Source organism: Mirounga leonina, unplaced genomic scaffold, assembly GCF_011800145.1.
Source record: "Mirounga leonina isolate KUSES-001 unplaced genomic scaffold, KU_Mleo_1.0 Mir_151, whole genome shotgun sequence".
Lineage (NCBI taxonomy): Eukaryota > Metazoa > Chordata > Mammalia > Carnivora > Phocidae > Mirounga > Mirounga leonina.
The window spans coordinates 92596019-92614881 of record NW_023270377.1 but is presented as its reverse complement, the minus strand read 5'-3'; the positions used below and the strand labels follow the sequence as shown (position 1 = coordinate 92614881).

Sequence of the window (18863 nt, the reverse complement as noted above, 5' to 3'; positions counted from 1 at the left end):
TTTTGATATTTTATATCTAAAATGTTTTCTTTTAACCTAGAGATTTGAGGGTTTGCTTTGATTTTATTTTGTCTTTTTGAAGAGAGGAAGTTCTAAAAAAATAACTCACTGACTTACTCTCACCATCAAGGAATTACCACATGAAATATCTTAGAGTGAGTTTATGCGTCTTTTCTTTACAGGCAGGTTTGAATTTGATGTTCTTGCTTGAGTTGGTGCTTCCTACCTTAGTATGTCTTGAAGCACCAGTGCCTACATGAAGTTTTATATTACAGGCTGGAGGGTTTGTTTTCAGTTAAGCTCTACCTCCTTTCATGTTATTGTTGTCTTTTTAGGGTGTTTTTTTTTTTTTTTTTTTTTTTACCTTGTTTACATATTCTGTATTAGAAGTAATTCAATTTAGATTGGTTGTAGAAAATAGGATTTGTCTGTCGCCCTCAAATTATTTTTGTGTTTCCAAACTACTCTGATTCTTCTGTAATGATTTAACGGTCCCATAGTCTAGTAGTGTTTATCTTAAGCATTTTAATGTTATTATTTTTACCTGGCAGGCTTACCTTCAACAGACTCAAGAACTGGTTTTACTTGAAACCATAATGCTACAAACCCTAGGTATGTACTTATGTCAGATATTATTTTTGTGTTGTGTTCTTCAGTGTGGTGTCCTAAAGATGGAATAATTTTATCATTGAACAAAGTTTCATTTTAACTTTTTTTTTTTTTTAAGATTTTATTTATTTATTCATGAGAGACACAGAGAGAGAGAGAGAGAGAAGCAGAGGGAGAAGCAGGCTTCCCGCTAAGCAGGGAGCCCGATGCGGGACTCAATCCCAGGACCCTGGGATCATGATCTGAGCCGAAGGCAGACCCTTACCCATCTGAGCCACCCAGGCGCCCGAACAAAGTTTCATTTTAAAACAATGTTTGGGGCCAGAATAGTTACCTGGTTATAAGGAAACCATTTTTTAAAAAATTTCATTTACCATTAATTGAATGGTAAACATAGTTTTCATTGTGAAAGACTGCATATGATTGTAATGTGTACAAATATTCTGACTTATAGTCAATATTTAATAAATTTATCACATTTTTAATGTGACACAGTAGTTATTTAAATGATCATCCTTTTCTAAAAGTTACATTGTCTTCAAGTTTTTTGCAGTTTAAGTGATCTCTGAGGATTATTTATTCGAATCTTTCACTTTATTGTTGAGGAAATTGAGACCTAACAAGGTCTGTCTTGTGTGAAGTCATATATTACTTCTGGAAGAACTTAGCAGTGTATGATGGGAATAACATGGGCTTTATGGAGCTCTTGGTTTAAAATCCATATCCCTTTGACTAGCTTTTTAAGCGTGGGCAAAGTTGTTTTACCTTTCATATCTCCATTCTATATATGCGAGGTGGAGAAATAATGTCTGCCTTAACATTGTGAATTTGAAGATGAGAGAGAGTATATAAAAAACATGTACCACATAGTGTGTGTGTCATAAGTAGCCATTATTCATTATGGTAGTTATTTATTTATTACTCCATTCCCAAACGTTGAAAAGAAGTGCAATAATCATAGCCTCCCATCATGACAGACTTTTTTTTTTTAAGAAAAGTAGCTTGTTTGAAATAGATATAACTTGATTGATGTTTTTATAATATAAAAAGATATAAAAATAAAAGTGAGAATCTTATTATCTCCAAATCCAATGATTTAGCATGTTATTGCTTTATTATATGACATTATATAAATATGAAATTTACAAAGATTTGTGTAATAAAGGTTAAAAGGAGAATTACGTTATTTTAAGGGGAATGTTAGAATTTTTAAGATACACTTCTGTGGCTTTGATTAAAGTATGATTTTGCAGTTTTAATTACAGTAGGAATAGATCACACAGCAATTTTAAAAATCTAGATTGCCTGTTTGTCAGGATGTTACTCGTTTACTGCTTCTGAAGACACTAGATGTGACCTCCACTTTTTAAAATGGAAAAACCACGCCCTGCCTAAGGGTTGTTTAGACATTGAAAGCTCTTTCAGCATTTTATCTTTGGTTTTAGAAACCGTGATTGATTGATTGATTGATTGATTGATTGATTTTTTAAGATTTTATTTATTTATTTGAGACAGAGAGAATGAGAGAGAGAGAGCACATGAGAGGAGGGAGGGTCAGAGGCAGAAGCAGGCTCCCTGCCGAGCAGGGAGCCCGATGCGGGACTTGATCCAGGGACTCCAGGATCATGACCTGAGCCAAAGGCAGTTGCTTAACCACCTGAGCCACCCAGGCGCCCTAGAAACAGTGATTTAAAGAATCTTGAGCCTACAAGGTTCACTAGTCTTAATAACTTTATTATCAATGAAGTGTAATTATAAGCTAATTATACTTAGCTTTGAAACCCTCTCATCTAAGGCATACTAAGAAAATAAGAGGACTATAAATCATTTAAAAGGTCTTTTTTATCCCACTATGGCCCAGGGATTATATTTATGAAAAATACTCTTTTTACATCTTCGGAAAGAGTTGTAATACGTTTAAAAATATGTTACATAGTTGAGTTCTTTGCTTAATAGTTATATTTTCCATAATTTTGTTTTTAACCTGAAGGTAATCTCAAACTAATCATAATTCAGAATTTTTAATAAATATCACCCCAATCTACGAATAGCTTTGTTAACCAGTTTTCATTAAGTGGAACATTGTTTTTGAGAAGAAATTATTTCTCGTCATTGAAGGTATAATGAGCATGTCAAAATAACTTTGTCTTTGGATCTTTTTAATAATGAACGATGTATTATACACATTTATGGTTGTGCTGACACGTGGCATTTCTCAGGCAAGTATTGTAGTGTGGTAAGTGATTGGGAAAAAAGTGCTTTTCATTTCAGGTTTTGAGATCACCATTGAACATCCACACACAGATGTGGTGAAATGTACCCAGTTAGTAAGAGGTAAGTGATCTTTGAAACTTCTAAATTAAGTATTAATGCTTTTTATTGTCTGTAATTGATTTGAATGAGTTTTCTCAAAATGGGGAGATGTCGTTTTGAAGCAGCGTCTTTTGGTGCCCTACGTCTGCCTATTCATCTACTTCTGTATGTGGTTCTACCTGGTGAATTCGTTTCCTTTAAACTTACAGGAGAATCTCCTTTCACTAAAAAATTGGAGGGCTTCCAAATATTAAGACTCTCCCCACCTCCCCAGTAGGCTAAGCCAGTCCCATTTCATTTAATATTTAAGAAGTTGGCCATTGACACATACACGCAGAAAATTTCTGGTCTATCTCAAGTTTTCATTGACTTCTAGAAAAATGATTACAATTTAAGAATTTGGAGGCCGCCATCAGATCTTTCAGATAAAAATTGTCTTAGCAGGTTTGCCATTTTGGAAATATTTTCCCCGTGTTCATTTGAACAAAATTGGTTTAATACATTTTTCAAAGTTCTTTAGCATTATTGAAAATAATTTCCTTTTTGTGTGTTTTGGGGAAATACATAGTATGCTACAGACAGCAGGCAAGTGATGTGCCTATTAAACGTTTTAAAACAGGAGTAGGAACTTTTTGTATTATTTGCTTTACTGCTTATAAAGCATGTGGTATACATTTTTCTACTCTTGCTAATGAATCCTGTGTATCTGTTCTTGTATCCCTAGATACATTCTTTACACAGTTGCATGTTGTTACACTACTTCTTACTTCTACTTTCCTGTTTCCCATTTGAAGTGTTAATGTACTAAGAGCAACCACTTGGAACTTTCATTGTGCCTTTTTCTGTTACTTTTTGAAAATGAAATTTTGCAGTTTCATTCTTTTACCCCCAGATTCTTTTCTTTAGGTTTATTCTAAACAAAATGGGTAAGACTTTTAAAGGCTCTGCTTTGTTTTTTAGTGTTTACCTGAATATTCTCACATTTTATTCCTTCTAAATTTAATTCATATACCTGGTAGGATTTTATTGTTAATGGCTACATTTAAAACAAATCTGTTATCACAGTGTCATTGTTAAGACATGGATTTCTGAAAGTCCCATTTATATTTTTTTGATTCTAATAGCTAGTACATGTTATGACTTGTAGAACATATTCAGTTATGATTCCTGTACTTCATGGTTATTGGAATATAATTTAGAGCACATTTTCATCCCAGAATTACAGTGTAGTATAGAATTATATTAGATAACTAGTGTATATGTTTGAATTAAGAAAAAAAAAGTTTTAGAGTAGTTTTCCTAAAAACTTGAAAGAATAAGCTGTTTTGTCAGAATAATGGGGAGCCATGTAACTTTGCTTTTAACTAAGCCTAATGAAAGAAGATATTTATATAGGTTAAAACATATATATATGTACTTAGTAGGAGATGAAACTGAATTTTCAGCTTAGTATCATTGTGAAATTTGAGTCCTCTTCAAAAATCCGTAATCAGAGTTCAGTAGCTTTTGTACATGTTCCCCTGTATCTAAAGCTAGAGACATCAAGTCCATTCATTTGCGAAGTTGAATAGTAAGTTTTTACAAATTCACAAAAACTATAAATTTGATGTTTTATCCAAAGCAGAATATTTAAATCTAATTTTTTGTTGTTGTTAATGCTTAAAATGTGACCAATTCTTAAATTTTAGTATAAATCTTACATATGTTTAACTTTATTTTGTCTGACTAACATTTCAGGTAACTATAGTTTACATTTCACTCCATTTAAAAACATTCTTTCATGTTTGGTGTCTGTTTTTCTTTGCTCTGTTAAAATTTTCAGCTAACAAACATTTTCCCTACATTCTTCCTCTGTTGCACACTGTTAATAGGTTATTGAATTTAGATATATTCTGAGGTAAAAACTGGTACGGCAATTTAAAATTATTTTTACTTCTCTACATATTTTGATTCTTTGGGGGGCAGGGGGTGGTAAATGGTTTCTTTAAAGTTCTTCGCGCCCCCCCCCCCCCCGCCCCCTCTGGACTTGAGAAAGTTGATATTATGCTACTTTGCTGCAGAATTGGCTAATGTCATTTTACAGGGACCTTTCATTTCTGTGATTTCTCCTTCCCTCCCCACCAGGAAAGAATGCCATACATAAGTCACACTGCCTCCAAGACATCTGATGCTTTGACACTCTTCCTTAGCACAACTCTGCTAAGCCCAAATCCCTTTTGTATACCTTATGTTGGTGATCCACATGGGGCAGCAGGGATTACAGGTGCCATGAAAAAAATACAGGGCAAATTTGAGGCCTGTTAGAGAGGGGTGAGTTGAGGTGAACTGATCCTAGGTGAGCAGAGGGGAAAGGTACATCAATGATTATGAATGTAATTGGGGGAAAAGGGAAATTATAGCAAAAAAATCCCTCTTGGGGAGAATAAGAAATCAGATGAAGTGAGCGGGGGACTGTTTTCAATTTCAATGTCTTAAAAGCTAGTTGGTAAAAATTGCTTTTCCTTTGGGGACCATTGTTGAAGCATCCTGATTCCCCGGAGTACTTATTATCTTTTTCTAAAGTTGACTATTGGATTCTGTAAGAAAAATATATGCAGTGGAGTTTTCTATATCTATGCCCTTAGGATGTTTCTAGGTTGTTTATTCCTTGTTGATGCTTAGTAGCATGAAAAACTGAGCAGTTTGTGCTCTCTTGAGTTTGGGGGGGGTGGGGGTTTTGTTTTCTTTTCTTTGGATGGAAGTACTTAAGCCAACTTAAATATGATGACTGAGGATTAAGTCTGGCAGGCAACTCTTTGTATTTTGTATTAGACTTCAAAATCTTTTCTTCTTCTTCTTCTTCTTTTTTTTTTTTTAAATCCAGGAGAATGCTTTATTGCAACTTTTAGCTGACTAGATGCTTAACTTAGTAACAAGTTTAGCCCTTGTAACTGGCTAGCTAAAAGCAAATCGGCTTGTTTCTCAGATCTTTGGGGGATAGCAAGAAACATTTGAGTGAATGTTGTTGAAGATTTTCAGTAGTATAGAAAATGATGGCGCTCTTGTGATATTTGTAAGTAGTAAGTAAAATTTACTTTTTGTGTACAAAACTTTGAAGTTTTTGTTGTGTTGAGAACTTTTTGATGGTAGCACATTAAAGCTGATAGTATTGTCTTCGTTTTTTTTTTCTTTTCTTACAGCAAGCAAGGATTTGGCACAGACATCCTATTTCATGGCTACCAACAGGTTGTTATCCTGACCCTCTTTGTTGCACTGTTGTAGCACACTATAGCTTCCTTTAATGCAGGGCCCCCTCAATGTGTCTCTTACCCTTGTTGCAACAGGAGACTGGACCATCTACTGTGGTGGTACCTTCCTGTCTGCTTTGCGGTGTATTGTACAAGGGACTTTTGGCACAGAGGGGTTAAATGCACATTGTGAAGTGTAGTGGTGCTTTCTGATGACATATTCTCGATTTGTGAGTGCATAAGTCTAAAATTGGTAGCCTGAATAGCAGCTAAAGATTACAAAGAGCTAAACTTAACGTAGAAATTCGAGCAACTTGGTAAGTATAAAGCTATTTCTAGTTTACAATTATAGTTAAATGACAATTTTTTTAAATTTCACATTGATCCAATCTTAACTTTAATCATAAAAGTTTTTTTTTAATAAATAAAATTTATATAACTTGGGTTTTTTTTCCAGATAATACCCACTAGTTGTAAATCAGAAGTAGCCAAGTCCTGTCAGTGCCTAGATTTGACTAAGTACAATTTTTACTTTAAAAAAACTTACTTCCTTTTCAGTTTACATAAAGAAAAAGTGGTGTGGGTTTGCTCTTGATAAACATTTTTCATCAATTCTGAACTGAACTGGAAGAATAATTTTTTAAAGCCTTTAATATCTAATAGATAATTCTGTTCTGGGTTGATTATATTAATGCCTTAAGTTTGTTTTTTAAATGGGTCATTTGGGAGGAGGGGACCAAACTAGCATTGTGTGGTCCTTGATTTCTTGTGACACTGTTAAGTTTTATGTAAAGCTTTGGATTGGCAAATACGAATATATTTTCTTAGGTATATGTTGTTGGGATTTAACCTCTATCCCTTGGAATTTTGAAAAACAAAGTACTAAATATAAAACTTTCATTAGAAAAAGCTAGCTGTAACATGTTACATGCCCAGTTTGGGGCATATAGCAGAAGGAGAAAGGTAGCATTTTTCTAGTACTTAGCAGCATTGGGCCTTGAAGCTGTTCACCAAAAGGTAAGTTTTCACTGTGGCTTCGCTGAAAAGAAGACAGAGGTTTACATAGATAAATGTTAGATTCTCTTTGACTTGAGAATTATGTTTGCTAACCCACATCAAATGGTAGAATTCCTGATTCTATAATGTGATGTTGAAATTACTTTGTCAATTTTATAGTCTTCTGCTTTTTCTTTACTTTTTTGCCATGACATTACAAAAGAAACAAAAATACTACAAAAAAATTAAAATGTTCTATGCTGATTATTGGAAATACACTGTCTTCTCCTTTTATGAAGAAGTAAAAATACTTCAAAATTTAGAAATATTAATATATTAGTAGTCTTAATAAAATAATACTATAATGATCTGGGGAGTCAGAATGTAGAGAATGTTTATAATCTATGTAGGTTTTTTAGTATTAGAATTTTATAACTATAGTGCTAGTTTTTAATTTAATATGGTTTTGTACTGTAGACTTAAAAAAGAAAACGTTTATGTTTTTGCTCTAATCTTATTGGTAAATATTTTTCTTTGTTTTACATATTTGAATTACTATGGTTCTTCGTTTTCAAACCTGCTCTACAACAGTCTCCACCTTACCACCTTCTGTCTTCAGTACAAACCAACAGTGATAGCATGTGTATGTATTCATTTGGCTTGCAAATGGTCCAATTGGGAGATTCCTGTGTCAACTGATGGAAAACATTGGTGGGAATATGTGGATCCTACAGTTACTCTAGAATTACTAGATGGTAAGTAGAGAAAAATAAATCCTTTTTTACGTTGAAAACATTTTTTTATTATGGAAAAAGTCTGCCTACTTTTTGTATAGGTTTGAAAAAAAGCGAATCCCCGTGACTCATACTTACGTGAACAGTTACCAGTTCTGGCCGCTCCAACATTTCCCCCTCCCTTTGTAGTTATTTTGATATTAATCCCAGATATCTCTTCAACTATTAATATTTCAGTTTGTGTTTCAAGAGGTAAGAGACTCCTTAAAAACATAACTACAATTTCATATTAACAATTTGGTAATAGAATTTTTAAAAGTATAATTACATGGTCAGGTGAACGTGATGAAAATAAGGATTCATTAGCCTAAAGGAAAAAAAAGAAAAAACCTTGAACATGTTTTAACCACCAATGACTATCTAAAGCCTTCAGGACTTTTCAAAAAACATATATATGATTTGTAATGCTATAGGTTGGTATTCGGTTATAACTTACTGTAGAACATGTGAAGCAGTGAGCTAAAGGTATTTCAGGGTAACATTCCTTGCTCTGTAGTTCCACTGATAGTGACGTGTGTTGTTATTGCCTTGCATTACTAAATATGAATTGACAAAATCGGGGTACAAATTCTATAAATTGTGAACCTGGAGTTGGGTGTTCTAATAAGAAATTTCTCTGGTAAGAGATAAGAGAAGCTGACCAGAGGTAGGAGAGATTCTTGGGGATTCAGACATTTTAACCAAGTATTATAGATTTCAGAAAGAAAATAGATTACACTTCTTACCGAAGATATACCTAAATTGGTATGTTAGGTTTTCAGCTTATTCTTTTTGTGGGCTTTCCCTAACTTCTGTTGCAAAATTGAAGCTAATGGGAAAATAGGATTTGTATCTGTTGCTACTGAGGACATATGTTACATAGAGACCCCTTTGGGTTTTGAATGCGATCTTCCAATAAAATCTCACATGTTTCTGTAACCTAGATGTTTGTTTCTGTGGAGGGCCAAAAGTAACTCTTCTACAGTTTATGGGCCCTTCTGTCTATACCAACTGCACAACTCTGCCACTGGGGCTGCAGAGCAGCCCTGGGCAATCTGTAAATAAATGGGTGTGGCTGTGTTCGTTTACGAACACGTGGTACAGGTGATAATTGCAATATTGCCTACCTTTCTGGTAAAATATGCTTCCTTTTTAGATTTTTTGATTTGGGGTTTTGGTTTTTTTTTTCCCTGAAAAATTTCTCACAGAGTATGTATCTCATGCTATATTACTGCTACATGATTATGCCCTTTTCCTTACGTCGCCAGAGGTTTTTTTTGTTTTGTTTTGTTTTTAAGTTTAACAAGAGAGAAGGGAGGGGCGCCTGGGTGGCTCAGTCAGTTAAGCGTCTGCCTTCGGCTCAGGTCATGATCTCAGGGTCCTGGGATCGAGCCCCAGGTCAGGCTCTCAGCTCAGCAGGGAATCTGCTTCTCTCTCTCACTGTCCTTCTGTGTTCTCCCCACCCTCCCTCAAACAAATAATTAAAATCTTTTTAAAAAATGAGAGAAGGAAATCTTAAATGAGTTGAAATGGCATCTTCTAAAAATGGGGGCTTTTTTATCTGTGACTTGAAAAATAGGTTATCGATGCCACCATCTTACTTCAGCAGTTAAAAGATAAGATAAAGTAGGTGTAATCTGAATAAAAATAGTTTATATACATGATCCTAAAACAAAAGTTCACAAAAAGCAAGTAATCTGCCTCTTAACACTGCTCTTAAGTTATAAAGTTGGGTTTTTTGACACAGCGAGGGCCACCTAAATAATCTCTCTGCTTCCATCCTGAAAAGGCTCAAGTCTGTTACTCATTTGGAGAGCCACTGAGTAGGAATCTGGGACATTTAAGACATTGACAATTTCAGCATTTCATATAGCAGTCTTTCTCTGTGTTTTAATCACAAAAAAAAAAAAAGAGAGAGAAAAGTAACAGTTTAAGATATTAAGATATATCTGAATTTTAGCCTGGTGTCTAAGCATCAGTGTTCACTAAAATAATTCATTTAATGACTGTTGCAAAAACACCGTTGGCTTGGACTTGGCCTACCTGTAACATTTGTTGCTTTGCAGAGTTTTTATTTTCTGATTAATAACAAACCCTCGTGTGTTTTTTGCATTTTGAATTTTTTTCTGTATAGTAGCTTTGAAGGGAAAAGCTCTATTTTAAGCATCATCTGTGATTTTTGTGCACATAACTAATAGATTAGCAGTGATTATTTGACAGATTATTAAGTGTCCAAGTAGAAAAAGGTTGGGGGTATTTTAGGAAGAATGGTAGTCTAGGCATTAGATTGTTTTCATTCAAATTGGATCGAAAAGTTCATGAATCTTGAGCAGGTTTAACACAGCTTATGAACATATAATAAGTGCCGAGGTTTTGCACATTTTTTGCTTCAAGAAAAATTTTGTATTGTCTGAATTTTCATTATCAGTCTTGGCATATTTGCCTAGAATCATTCATAGAGAAGCTTACTGTGTATACTAAAAAATAATAAATGAATCTATGTAGTCTCTACTGAATTGGCATTATTGATATTACATGATATTGTAATTCATTTGGTATGAATATTTGTCTTGAATGGTCAATAGCTTTATTAATGGCACTATTTTGGGGTTAGGAAAGTAGAATTCATCACTGCACCACCTTGGAAAAGTGAGTCATCTCACTGTAATCCCAAATTTAAGAAAAAAGTGACGTAAAAATATATGACCAGGGTGGTTTTACTAATAGTTAATAGTAATAATTACTAGGAATCTGAGTATAGACGGAAAAATTTTTTTCATTTAACACTGAAATAATTTTAAACTTAAACTACGGAATAGTACAGTTTCTATATACCCTTTACCAGGTTTCTCTAATGTTAACATCTTACATACATGATTATCGAAACCAAGAGATTAACATTGTTACAATATTATTACCTAACTATAGGTTTTATTTGATGTCCTCAGTTTTTCTGTTCTAGGATCCCATGTTCCATTTGCTTGAAATGCCCCTTAAATCTCTTCTAAATTATGTCAGTTTTTCTATTGTTCATTTTCTTTTGTGACCTTGACACTTTGAAAAATAATGGTCGGGGGCGCCAAGGTGGCTCAGTCAGTTAAGCGTCTGTCTTCGGCTCAGGTCATGATCCTAGGGTTCTGGGATCAAGCCCCACATCAGGCTCCCTGCTCAGTGGAGAGTCTGCTTCTCCCTCTCCCTCTGCCACTCCCCCTGCTTTTGCGCACACGTGCTCTCTTCTCTTTCAAATAAATAAAATCTTTAAAAAAAAGAAAAAGAAAAATAATAGTTATAGTATAGAATGTTTCTCATTTGGGGTTTAATATTTTTCAATATTAGATTGAAATTATGTATTTTTGGCAAGAATACCACAGAAATGGGAAATGGGTTGTACCTTACCCTGTGCATCTTATCAAGGGCTACATCATATATCAAGGGTTGTTTGTTTTGTTTTTCTCAAAGTGTATACCTTATTACTGGTAATAATAACTCTGATCACTTGGTTAAGGTGGTATCTGTTGAGTTTCTCCATTGTAAAGTTACTGGTCTTCTCTTTGTAATGAAATATCTTGAGGAAGGTATTTTAGGATTACACAGATATCTTCTTTTTCCTCAAACTTTTGTCCATTAATTTTAAAGAATCTATTGATAGATCTTGCTTGCAATAATTATTACTATGATGTTTGCCTAATGAAGATTTTCTATTTGGGGGGAATTTTAATGCTACTAAATTTTCCAGAGATTCTGAGTAAGCATGGGGGTGGGGGGAGAGTGATTTTTTTTTTTTTTTTTTTAAGAATTCATCTTTGAAAATAGCAGTTCAGATCTGTGTCTACTTCTATATGTGCTGAAGGTTGAATAGAAGGGTGACAGTGAAGTAGATGAACTCTTGAGGCCCCTTTTTAATATTGCCCACTTGAGAGAAATATAAATCCTAAAGACACCTTCTAAGTTTTAAATTTAAATTTTATTTTTAGAGCTAACACATGAGTTTCTACAAATATTGGAGAAAACACCTAGTAGGTTGAAGAGGATTCGAAACTGGAGGGTAAGAGAATTGGCAGGGTTTAATAGAATATCAGTTTGTCGCTTATCTAACAATTACATAGCTAACCAGTTTGAATTCTTTGGTTAAATATCCTTATTTCCAGTATTCCTAGATAATTACAGTGTATTGTAAGCTGCATACACTCATAGTTTATTCAACTGCTGTGTCCAGTGGACTTTGTTAAGTACTTTATAAATTGTGTGTTTAATTCTCACGGTGATTATAATGGAAATATTCTCCTTATTTTACAAATGGGCAAATTAAAGCCTAGACAAGTTAAATTACTTTCTCAAATGCTTGCTAGGATTTAACCTGTATCTAACTCTGAAACCAGTGGTTTCCACTTTTTACAGCCTTCTTTTGGGCCTCTAAATAAGACATTTATTTACTGGTGACATAAAGCCTTAAACCCCAGGTGATTTTGTTTGCATATATTTAATATAGATTTTTATAAAGCAAGGAAATTTGTATTAAATTCCTTTGCTGTCATTGCTTCTTTTGTGTTTTATTTAAATAGGCTAATCAGGCGGCTAAGAAACCAAAAGTAGATGGACAAGTTTCAGAAACGCCACTTCTTGGTTCATCTTTGGTCCAGAATTCCATTTTAGTAGATAGTGTTACTGGTGTGCCTACAAACCCAAGTTTTCAGAAACCATCTACATCAGCATTCCCTGCACCAGTACCTCTAAATTCAGGAAATATTTCTGTTCAAGACAGTCATACATCTGATAATTTGTCAATGCTGGCAACAGGAATGCCAAGTACCTCCTATGGTTTGTCATCACACCAAGAATGGCCTCAACATCAAGAATCAGCAAGGACAGAACAGATGTATTCACAGAAACAAGAGACATCTTTGTCTGGTACCCAGTACAACATCAACTTCCAGCAGGGACCTTCTATATCACTGCATTCAGGATTACATCACAGACCGGACAGAATTTCCGATCATTCATCCATTAAGCAAGAATATGCTCATAAAGCAGGGAGCAGTAAACACCATGGGCCAATTTCTGCTACTCCTGGAGTAATTCCTCAGAAAATGTCTTTAGATAAATATAGAGAAAAGCGTAAGCTAGAAACCCTTGATCTGGATGTGAGAGATCATTATGTAGCTGCCCAAGTAGAACAGCAACACAAACACGTGCAGTCACAGCCAGCCAGCAGCAGTTCTGTCACTTCTCCCATTAAAATGAAAATTCCCATCACAAATACGGAAAAACCTGAAAAATACATGGCGGAAAAGAAGGAAAAGAGCGGATCACTGAAATTACGGATTCCAATACCACCCACTGATAAGAGTGCTAGTAAAGAAGAACTGAAAATGAAAATCAAAGTTTCTTCCTCAGAAAGACACAGCTCTTCCGATGAGGGCAGTGGGAAGAGCAAGCATTCGAGCCCACATATTAGCAGAGACCATAAGGACAATAAGCACAAGGACCATCCCTCAAACCGCCACCACCCTAGCAGTCACAAGCATTCCCACTCACATGGTGGCGGCGGCAGCGGTGGCGGTAAACACAGTGCTGACGGAATACCACCCGCTGTTCTGAGGAGTCCCGTCGGCCTGAGCAGTGATGGCATTTCCTCTAGTTCCAGCTCTTCAAGGAAGAAGCTGCATGTCAATGATGCATCTCACAACCATCACTCCAAAATGAGCAAAAGTTCCAAAAGTTCAGGTAGTTCATCTAGTTCTTCCTCCTCTGTTAAGCAGTATATATCCTCTCACAACTCTGTTTTTAACCATCCCTTACCCCCTCCTCCCCCTGTCACATACCAGGTGGGCTACGGACATCTCAGCACCCTCGTGAAACTGGACAAGAAGCCAGTGGAGACCAACGGTCCTGATGTCAATCACGAGTACAGTACAAACAGCCAGCATATGGACTACAAAGACACATTCGACATGCTGGACTCGCTGTTAAGTGCCCAAGGAATGAACATGTAATCATTTGTTTAGGTCCATTTTTCCTTTACTTTTTTAATTTAAAAATGGTTAGAATGGAAAACCTTCTCCTGATCTAGCAGTGGTAACACCTGCTCTTGCTGCCACTGTATCAATATTTGTAAGTGCTGCTTTATTCTTCATTCTGAAAAGAAGAGATGATAGTAAACAAGTCTTTATCTCCACATATGATAGTGTTATAAATACTGTAAAAGCATGGAAGGTGCAAAACTCAGTATTTCTACAATTGCAGCTAAGAACATTAGGATGAATGGCTGGCTGCTTCTAGGAATATAAGATGCCTCAAGCATTCATTATTTATAATTTGAATACTGTAGCTATTTTGTTGTTGTTGCTTGGCTTTTGAATGAGTGTAAATTGTTTTCTTTTGTGTATTTATACTTGTATGTATGATTTGCATGTTTCAATGATAAAGGGATAAAACAGTATACTGACAACTGTTTACAAGAAAGTGGAGAAAAATGTACATACATTTTTGTATGTTTAGATATTACCATAAATACTCAGGATTGGAGCTGCTTGTAAGTATAACGATAATAACTTTATTTTATCTTGTCAGAGTCCATCACTAATCTAAAACAAAGGTGGCACTTTTTCATGTTAACCTTAAACTCTAGGCCTTACTGGAAGCCACTGAAGGGGGGGACACTTCACTACCAGATGGGTATGCAGTGCCGCAGATGGTCATGTATTTACACTGTGAGGCACTGAACTTTTGCCTTCAGAGCTTCTGACCAGGTGGGCTGCTGAAATAGCCCCTAATTTTCTGAAGGCTTGAAGAGGAAAAAATAAAGTTTACATACTCTTGATGTGAAGTGCATTTGAAATGTTTGTCGGCTTGTTGCAGTACTATAAACACAGAGCTGTTAATAATGGTTATGTAGATTACTGTGATTTGAAAACTAAATCCACGAAACTTACATAGTGAAGAACTAGTAAGTTTTTTTCTTAAATAAAGAACTTTAACACTACATATTTTAACAGTAAACAGGGATTGCTTTTCCTTTAGTGTTCAGAATGACACCATATTCTTAAACATACTCCTCCCATGAAGTGTGTTTGTGTGTGATGCCGTATTCCTTTTTCAGGTAAATGCAGTCTTCCTTATAGAAATGAACTTAACCTGTTGCTCTCTCAGTTCTTTTATATTCTAACAATAAATAAAAAGAAAAGATCACTGACTGTGCATTGTACCTGTATTTATAGCTTATGGTTGTTATCAGGAAGCTCTGTGAGAAAAAAGGGTTAGCCTCCAGGTAAACAAGCTAGTGGAGGTTTTACATTTGTTTGCACATCTCAGTATATTCCTGTTGAGGTCAAGTTTGCACAGTCATCTAACTTCTGAACAAACAATAGACTTTAACTTGCTTAAAATCTGTCATAAACACCAGTAATGTGGCTCCGGTTTATCAGCTAATCTTGAATTTATTCTGTGGTAAATCTTTGAGCTGTTGAGTGTCTTTAGATGGGGTGAATTTTCAACTTTCGTTGAACTGAAAACTGTCTTAATTTTTTCCTCTATGTATATGAATTATTTTTGTTACAAAGCCACTGATATGTGCACAATTGTAATTTTACTCAAGTATGTTGCAGTTGTAAATATTAGAGCGTTTAATCTCGTGCTCTACCTTTATTTAGCGATTACCTAATTTGCCAGTAGCTTTATAATTTTTTTTAAGATAATTGTTCATTATTTTGTCAATGTTATTTGAACTTAGGATACTAGGAGCCTCTTTCTAGGGACTTTGCCTAGCTAGCATGTCCTAACATTTGTTCTTTGTCTTGCATAACGTTAGTAATCTTTGTCATTACATGTAACTTTGTTGCTCTGTATGGCATATTATTGTATCCATAAACATGGTAATTTTGATACAGTTATACTTTTACAGTGGTACATAATCTGAGGACTAGTATAGAATTAAGCTGAGTGCAAGATGAGGGCGGGGAAGGGTTTTGTTCTTGGTAATTTAGATGTGAAACCTCTAAGGAGCTATCATGTGAAACGACATAGGGTGGTCGTGCTACTGTATAATGGGGGATGATAATACCAGGAATTTTAATAAGATTTTGTAAAGAATATCCAAAAAAGTAGTGAACTTATTTTCAGTATGACATAGAAAACAATGTGAATATTTAAGGTCTGTGACTATACTTAAACTTCACTAAGAATTTGCAGAATTGTTTTGAGATGTGGGAATAAAGGTGATTTTGTTGAATCTTTATTGGTGCTAATGATGGACAGTTTAAAAGGTAGCTAGTATATATTGTTATGGGTCAGTACTTATTAGTACTTCCAAAATTGAATTTGAAATGCTATGTATTCACTTTTCACTCTGTAAATGTAATTCTTTACAATGACTTTATTTATTAAAGGGCAGCCAGTTGTAATTTGTACAGGATTGTGTGAGCTATTCAAACTCTTTAACCTCTGAAGAGGTTTATAGGTTCTAAAACCACCATGGGGATGAATATGAAAATCCTTTTAAGTTTCATTTCCATTAAATGAAAACCCCTATTACTCATACTACCATTAATTTGCTTTCCCCATCTCATTTGCATAAAAGAGTTCATCAGCCTGGTCCCAATAGGCTCAACCAAAGAAAAAGACTCCAATGAATGGACATTATTATTGAGTCTTCTTGTAAGTAGCCATAAATAAACCAAAATAGTATCATCAAATTTAGGTATGAAATTCCACATGTGCAAAGTACTGTTAAGGTGATTTACATTTTTGATGAGATTTTTTTTAATATTTGAAATATTAAAAAGCATTATCTTTGAACATCCTTTAAAAGAGTGGTTCATTTTTCAGTTGTCTTTTCCCTAGATCATAGTTTTGTTACCTTTATGCAGAAGCACATTGCATAGAAAGGCTTAACTTCTACCTCTTTAAGTAGCTTTCCAGTATTGAGTTGTGCCCCCTAAATATATGCCTTAGCTACTTTAAAATATGTTTTCAGAACCAAAAAGCAGAGTGTTTTTTCACTGAAACATTCTTGGAAGGCCTGCTGTACCAAACTTTAGCGGTATCCTTTAGGGGTAAGACCTTGCAAAATGTCCCAATTCCCTTTTGTTGTTGAACCTGAAGTTTCTTAGGTTTGTCTTTGAAAGCAGTCACAGGTGCATCTTGATCTTTCTCTGTGTGTGCAGGTGCATTCTGGTTAGAGTTGTTGAGTCCAGATTTCTACCATGATATAGCAGTGGTTTCGTGTGGAATGTCATGAGAGGTGCTTGCATGACTTTGTACCAACAGATTATAATTAGGTAGAATACCTTTCTTTTTCTTTTTTTTTGGTCTGTCTTCCTTGACCTAAAGAAATGACTGGTCTTCTTCAGAGAACCAAATTTTAAATGTTTTTGTTAGTTACCAGTTGCCTTTCCTAGCATTTTAAGCAAATTTTTTGGTTATATTTGAGAATTTAAATTGCTGGTTTTTATTCCATAACCAACCTTAGAAATAAACCAGTGCATACCTATGCATGACTTGTGTACTGTAGAAGTATCTTGGGTTGATTAGATATGTTAGGGTATTTTGCATTTACTGTGGAAATAAGGAGGATTTGGTTTTTTTTAACATGGTAGTAGCTCTGAAGGAAGACAGTTATATTCTCAAAATATCTCACCATTTCCACATTTTATCTAAACAGTAAGCAGTGGTTTCTTCAGCTACTACTGTGCTTAAATTGCTAGGTGACTTTTAAGATCTCTGCTGAGAAAAATTTGAGAGCTCTTGTGAAGAATCTTTGATTTAGCAATCTTTTGCTCAAGAGGCTTTCTTGGGAGGCAGTAGGGTTCACTAACTGCATTTACCCAGATGAAGGATTAGTGAATCCCACACCCAGAAAACTTGCGTTAACTGAGCTCACAGAATGATACTTGGTAATCTTGTGTGCCTGGATATTTATGGTAGGCTGATTTAGATGGGGATCTTTGCGTTGGAAAACAGTACATTCTGTCTCTGCCCTCCTAGGGTACCAAGTTATGATACCAGTGTATTAATTTGAGAATTCACAATTCCTCTAATACCTGAAATTTGATTGCTGTAAGCCAAATTAGAAGTGCGCTTATTTTGTAAGGGAAGTTTGCCTTTATAGTAGAGATGATCTTGCCAGTGGGTCTGGAATGCTCAGTGTTTTAGGTCTGATTGGCCATGCATCCTTTTTTTTAAGATTTTATTTATTTGACAAGAGAGAGACACAGCGAGAGAGGGAATACAAGCAGGGGGAATGGGAGAGGGAGAAGCAGGCTTCCCATGGAGCAAGGAGCCCGATGAGGGGCTCGATCCCAGGACCCTGGGATCATGACCTGAGCCGAAGGCAGACGCTAAAGACTGAGCCACCCAGGCGCCCCCCCCCTTTTTTTTAAGATTTTATATGCATCCATTTTTTATTCCACAGTGTCGATTTGGACACAGCCAGCTTTTGCTTCTGTGACTCCTCTTTTTCTGTTCCGTATAATTTACTAGTATCTATTTTCACCTGACAGGTTCTTTAGAATAGGTTGATAAGCAAGATACATTGAAGGTTGTACGGCTAGGAGTAATTGTTTTCATAAAGGTGAGTTCACCCATTCACTGTGATCCTTTAACCCCAAAGGAAATTCTGAGAGCTAATTTCCCTTATTTCTAACTTTTGGGCGGAAGCCTCGCTTAAAACCTGTTTAGTAGTTGTTTGATTTGCCTGTTGTTAAGTAATGAATACATTCTTTCTTTTAAGGTGTTTTTTTCAAGCAGCTTCACTTGGTTTGAAAAACTTCACCTGTACTCATTTGTTGTCCGCAATGATTGGGATTTTGTTTTCTGAATATGCTCAAAACCCCCAAAGACTATTGAATAGGGTGTTTGCTGATAGAAAATCCAAAACAGGAATGTGTGTGGCATGAATTTAGTTAGTTACAGAATTTCAGGACAGTATCTATTACGAGGAATTATTAAT

At 35.2% G+C, this 18863-nt stretch overlaps 1 protein-coding gene across 2 annotated transcripts in view; it reads left to right on the top strand.

Annotated features, from left to right (window-relative positions):
- Window positions 1-16003, top strand: part of CCNT2 (cyclin T2) — a 39378-nt gene extending 23375 nt beyond the window's left edge. The window contains exons 4-10 of one of the 2 annotated variants that reach the window (XM_035008152.1): window positions 552-612; window positions 2881-2943; window positions 6102-6147; window positions 7737-7900; window positions 11893-11963; window positions 12481-13642; window positions 13744-16003. In XM_035008152.1, coding sequence (XP_034864043.1) covers window positions 552-612; window positions 2881-2943; window positions 6102-6147; window positions 7737-7900; window positions 11893-11963; window positions 12481-13642; window positions 13744-13811 — 1635 coding nt within the window. In that variant the 3' untranslated portion in view covers window positions 13812-16003. Of the gene's footprint in view, window positions 1-551; window positions 613-2880; window positions 2944-6101; window positions 6148-7736; window positions 7901-11892; window positions 11964-12480 lie in introns of both variants that reach the window. The other variant, XM_035008151.1, reaches the window with a different exon arrangement.
- The last annotated feature ends 2860 nt before the right edge of the window (window positions 16004-18863 follow it).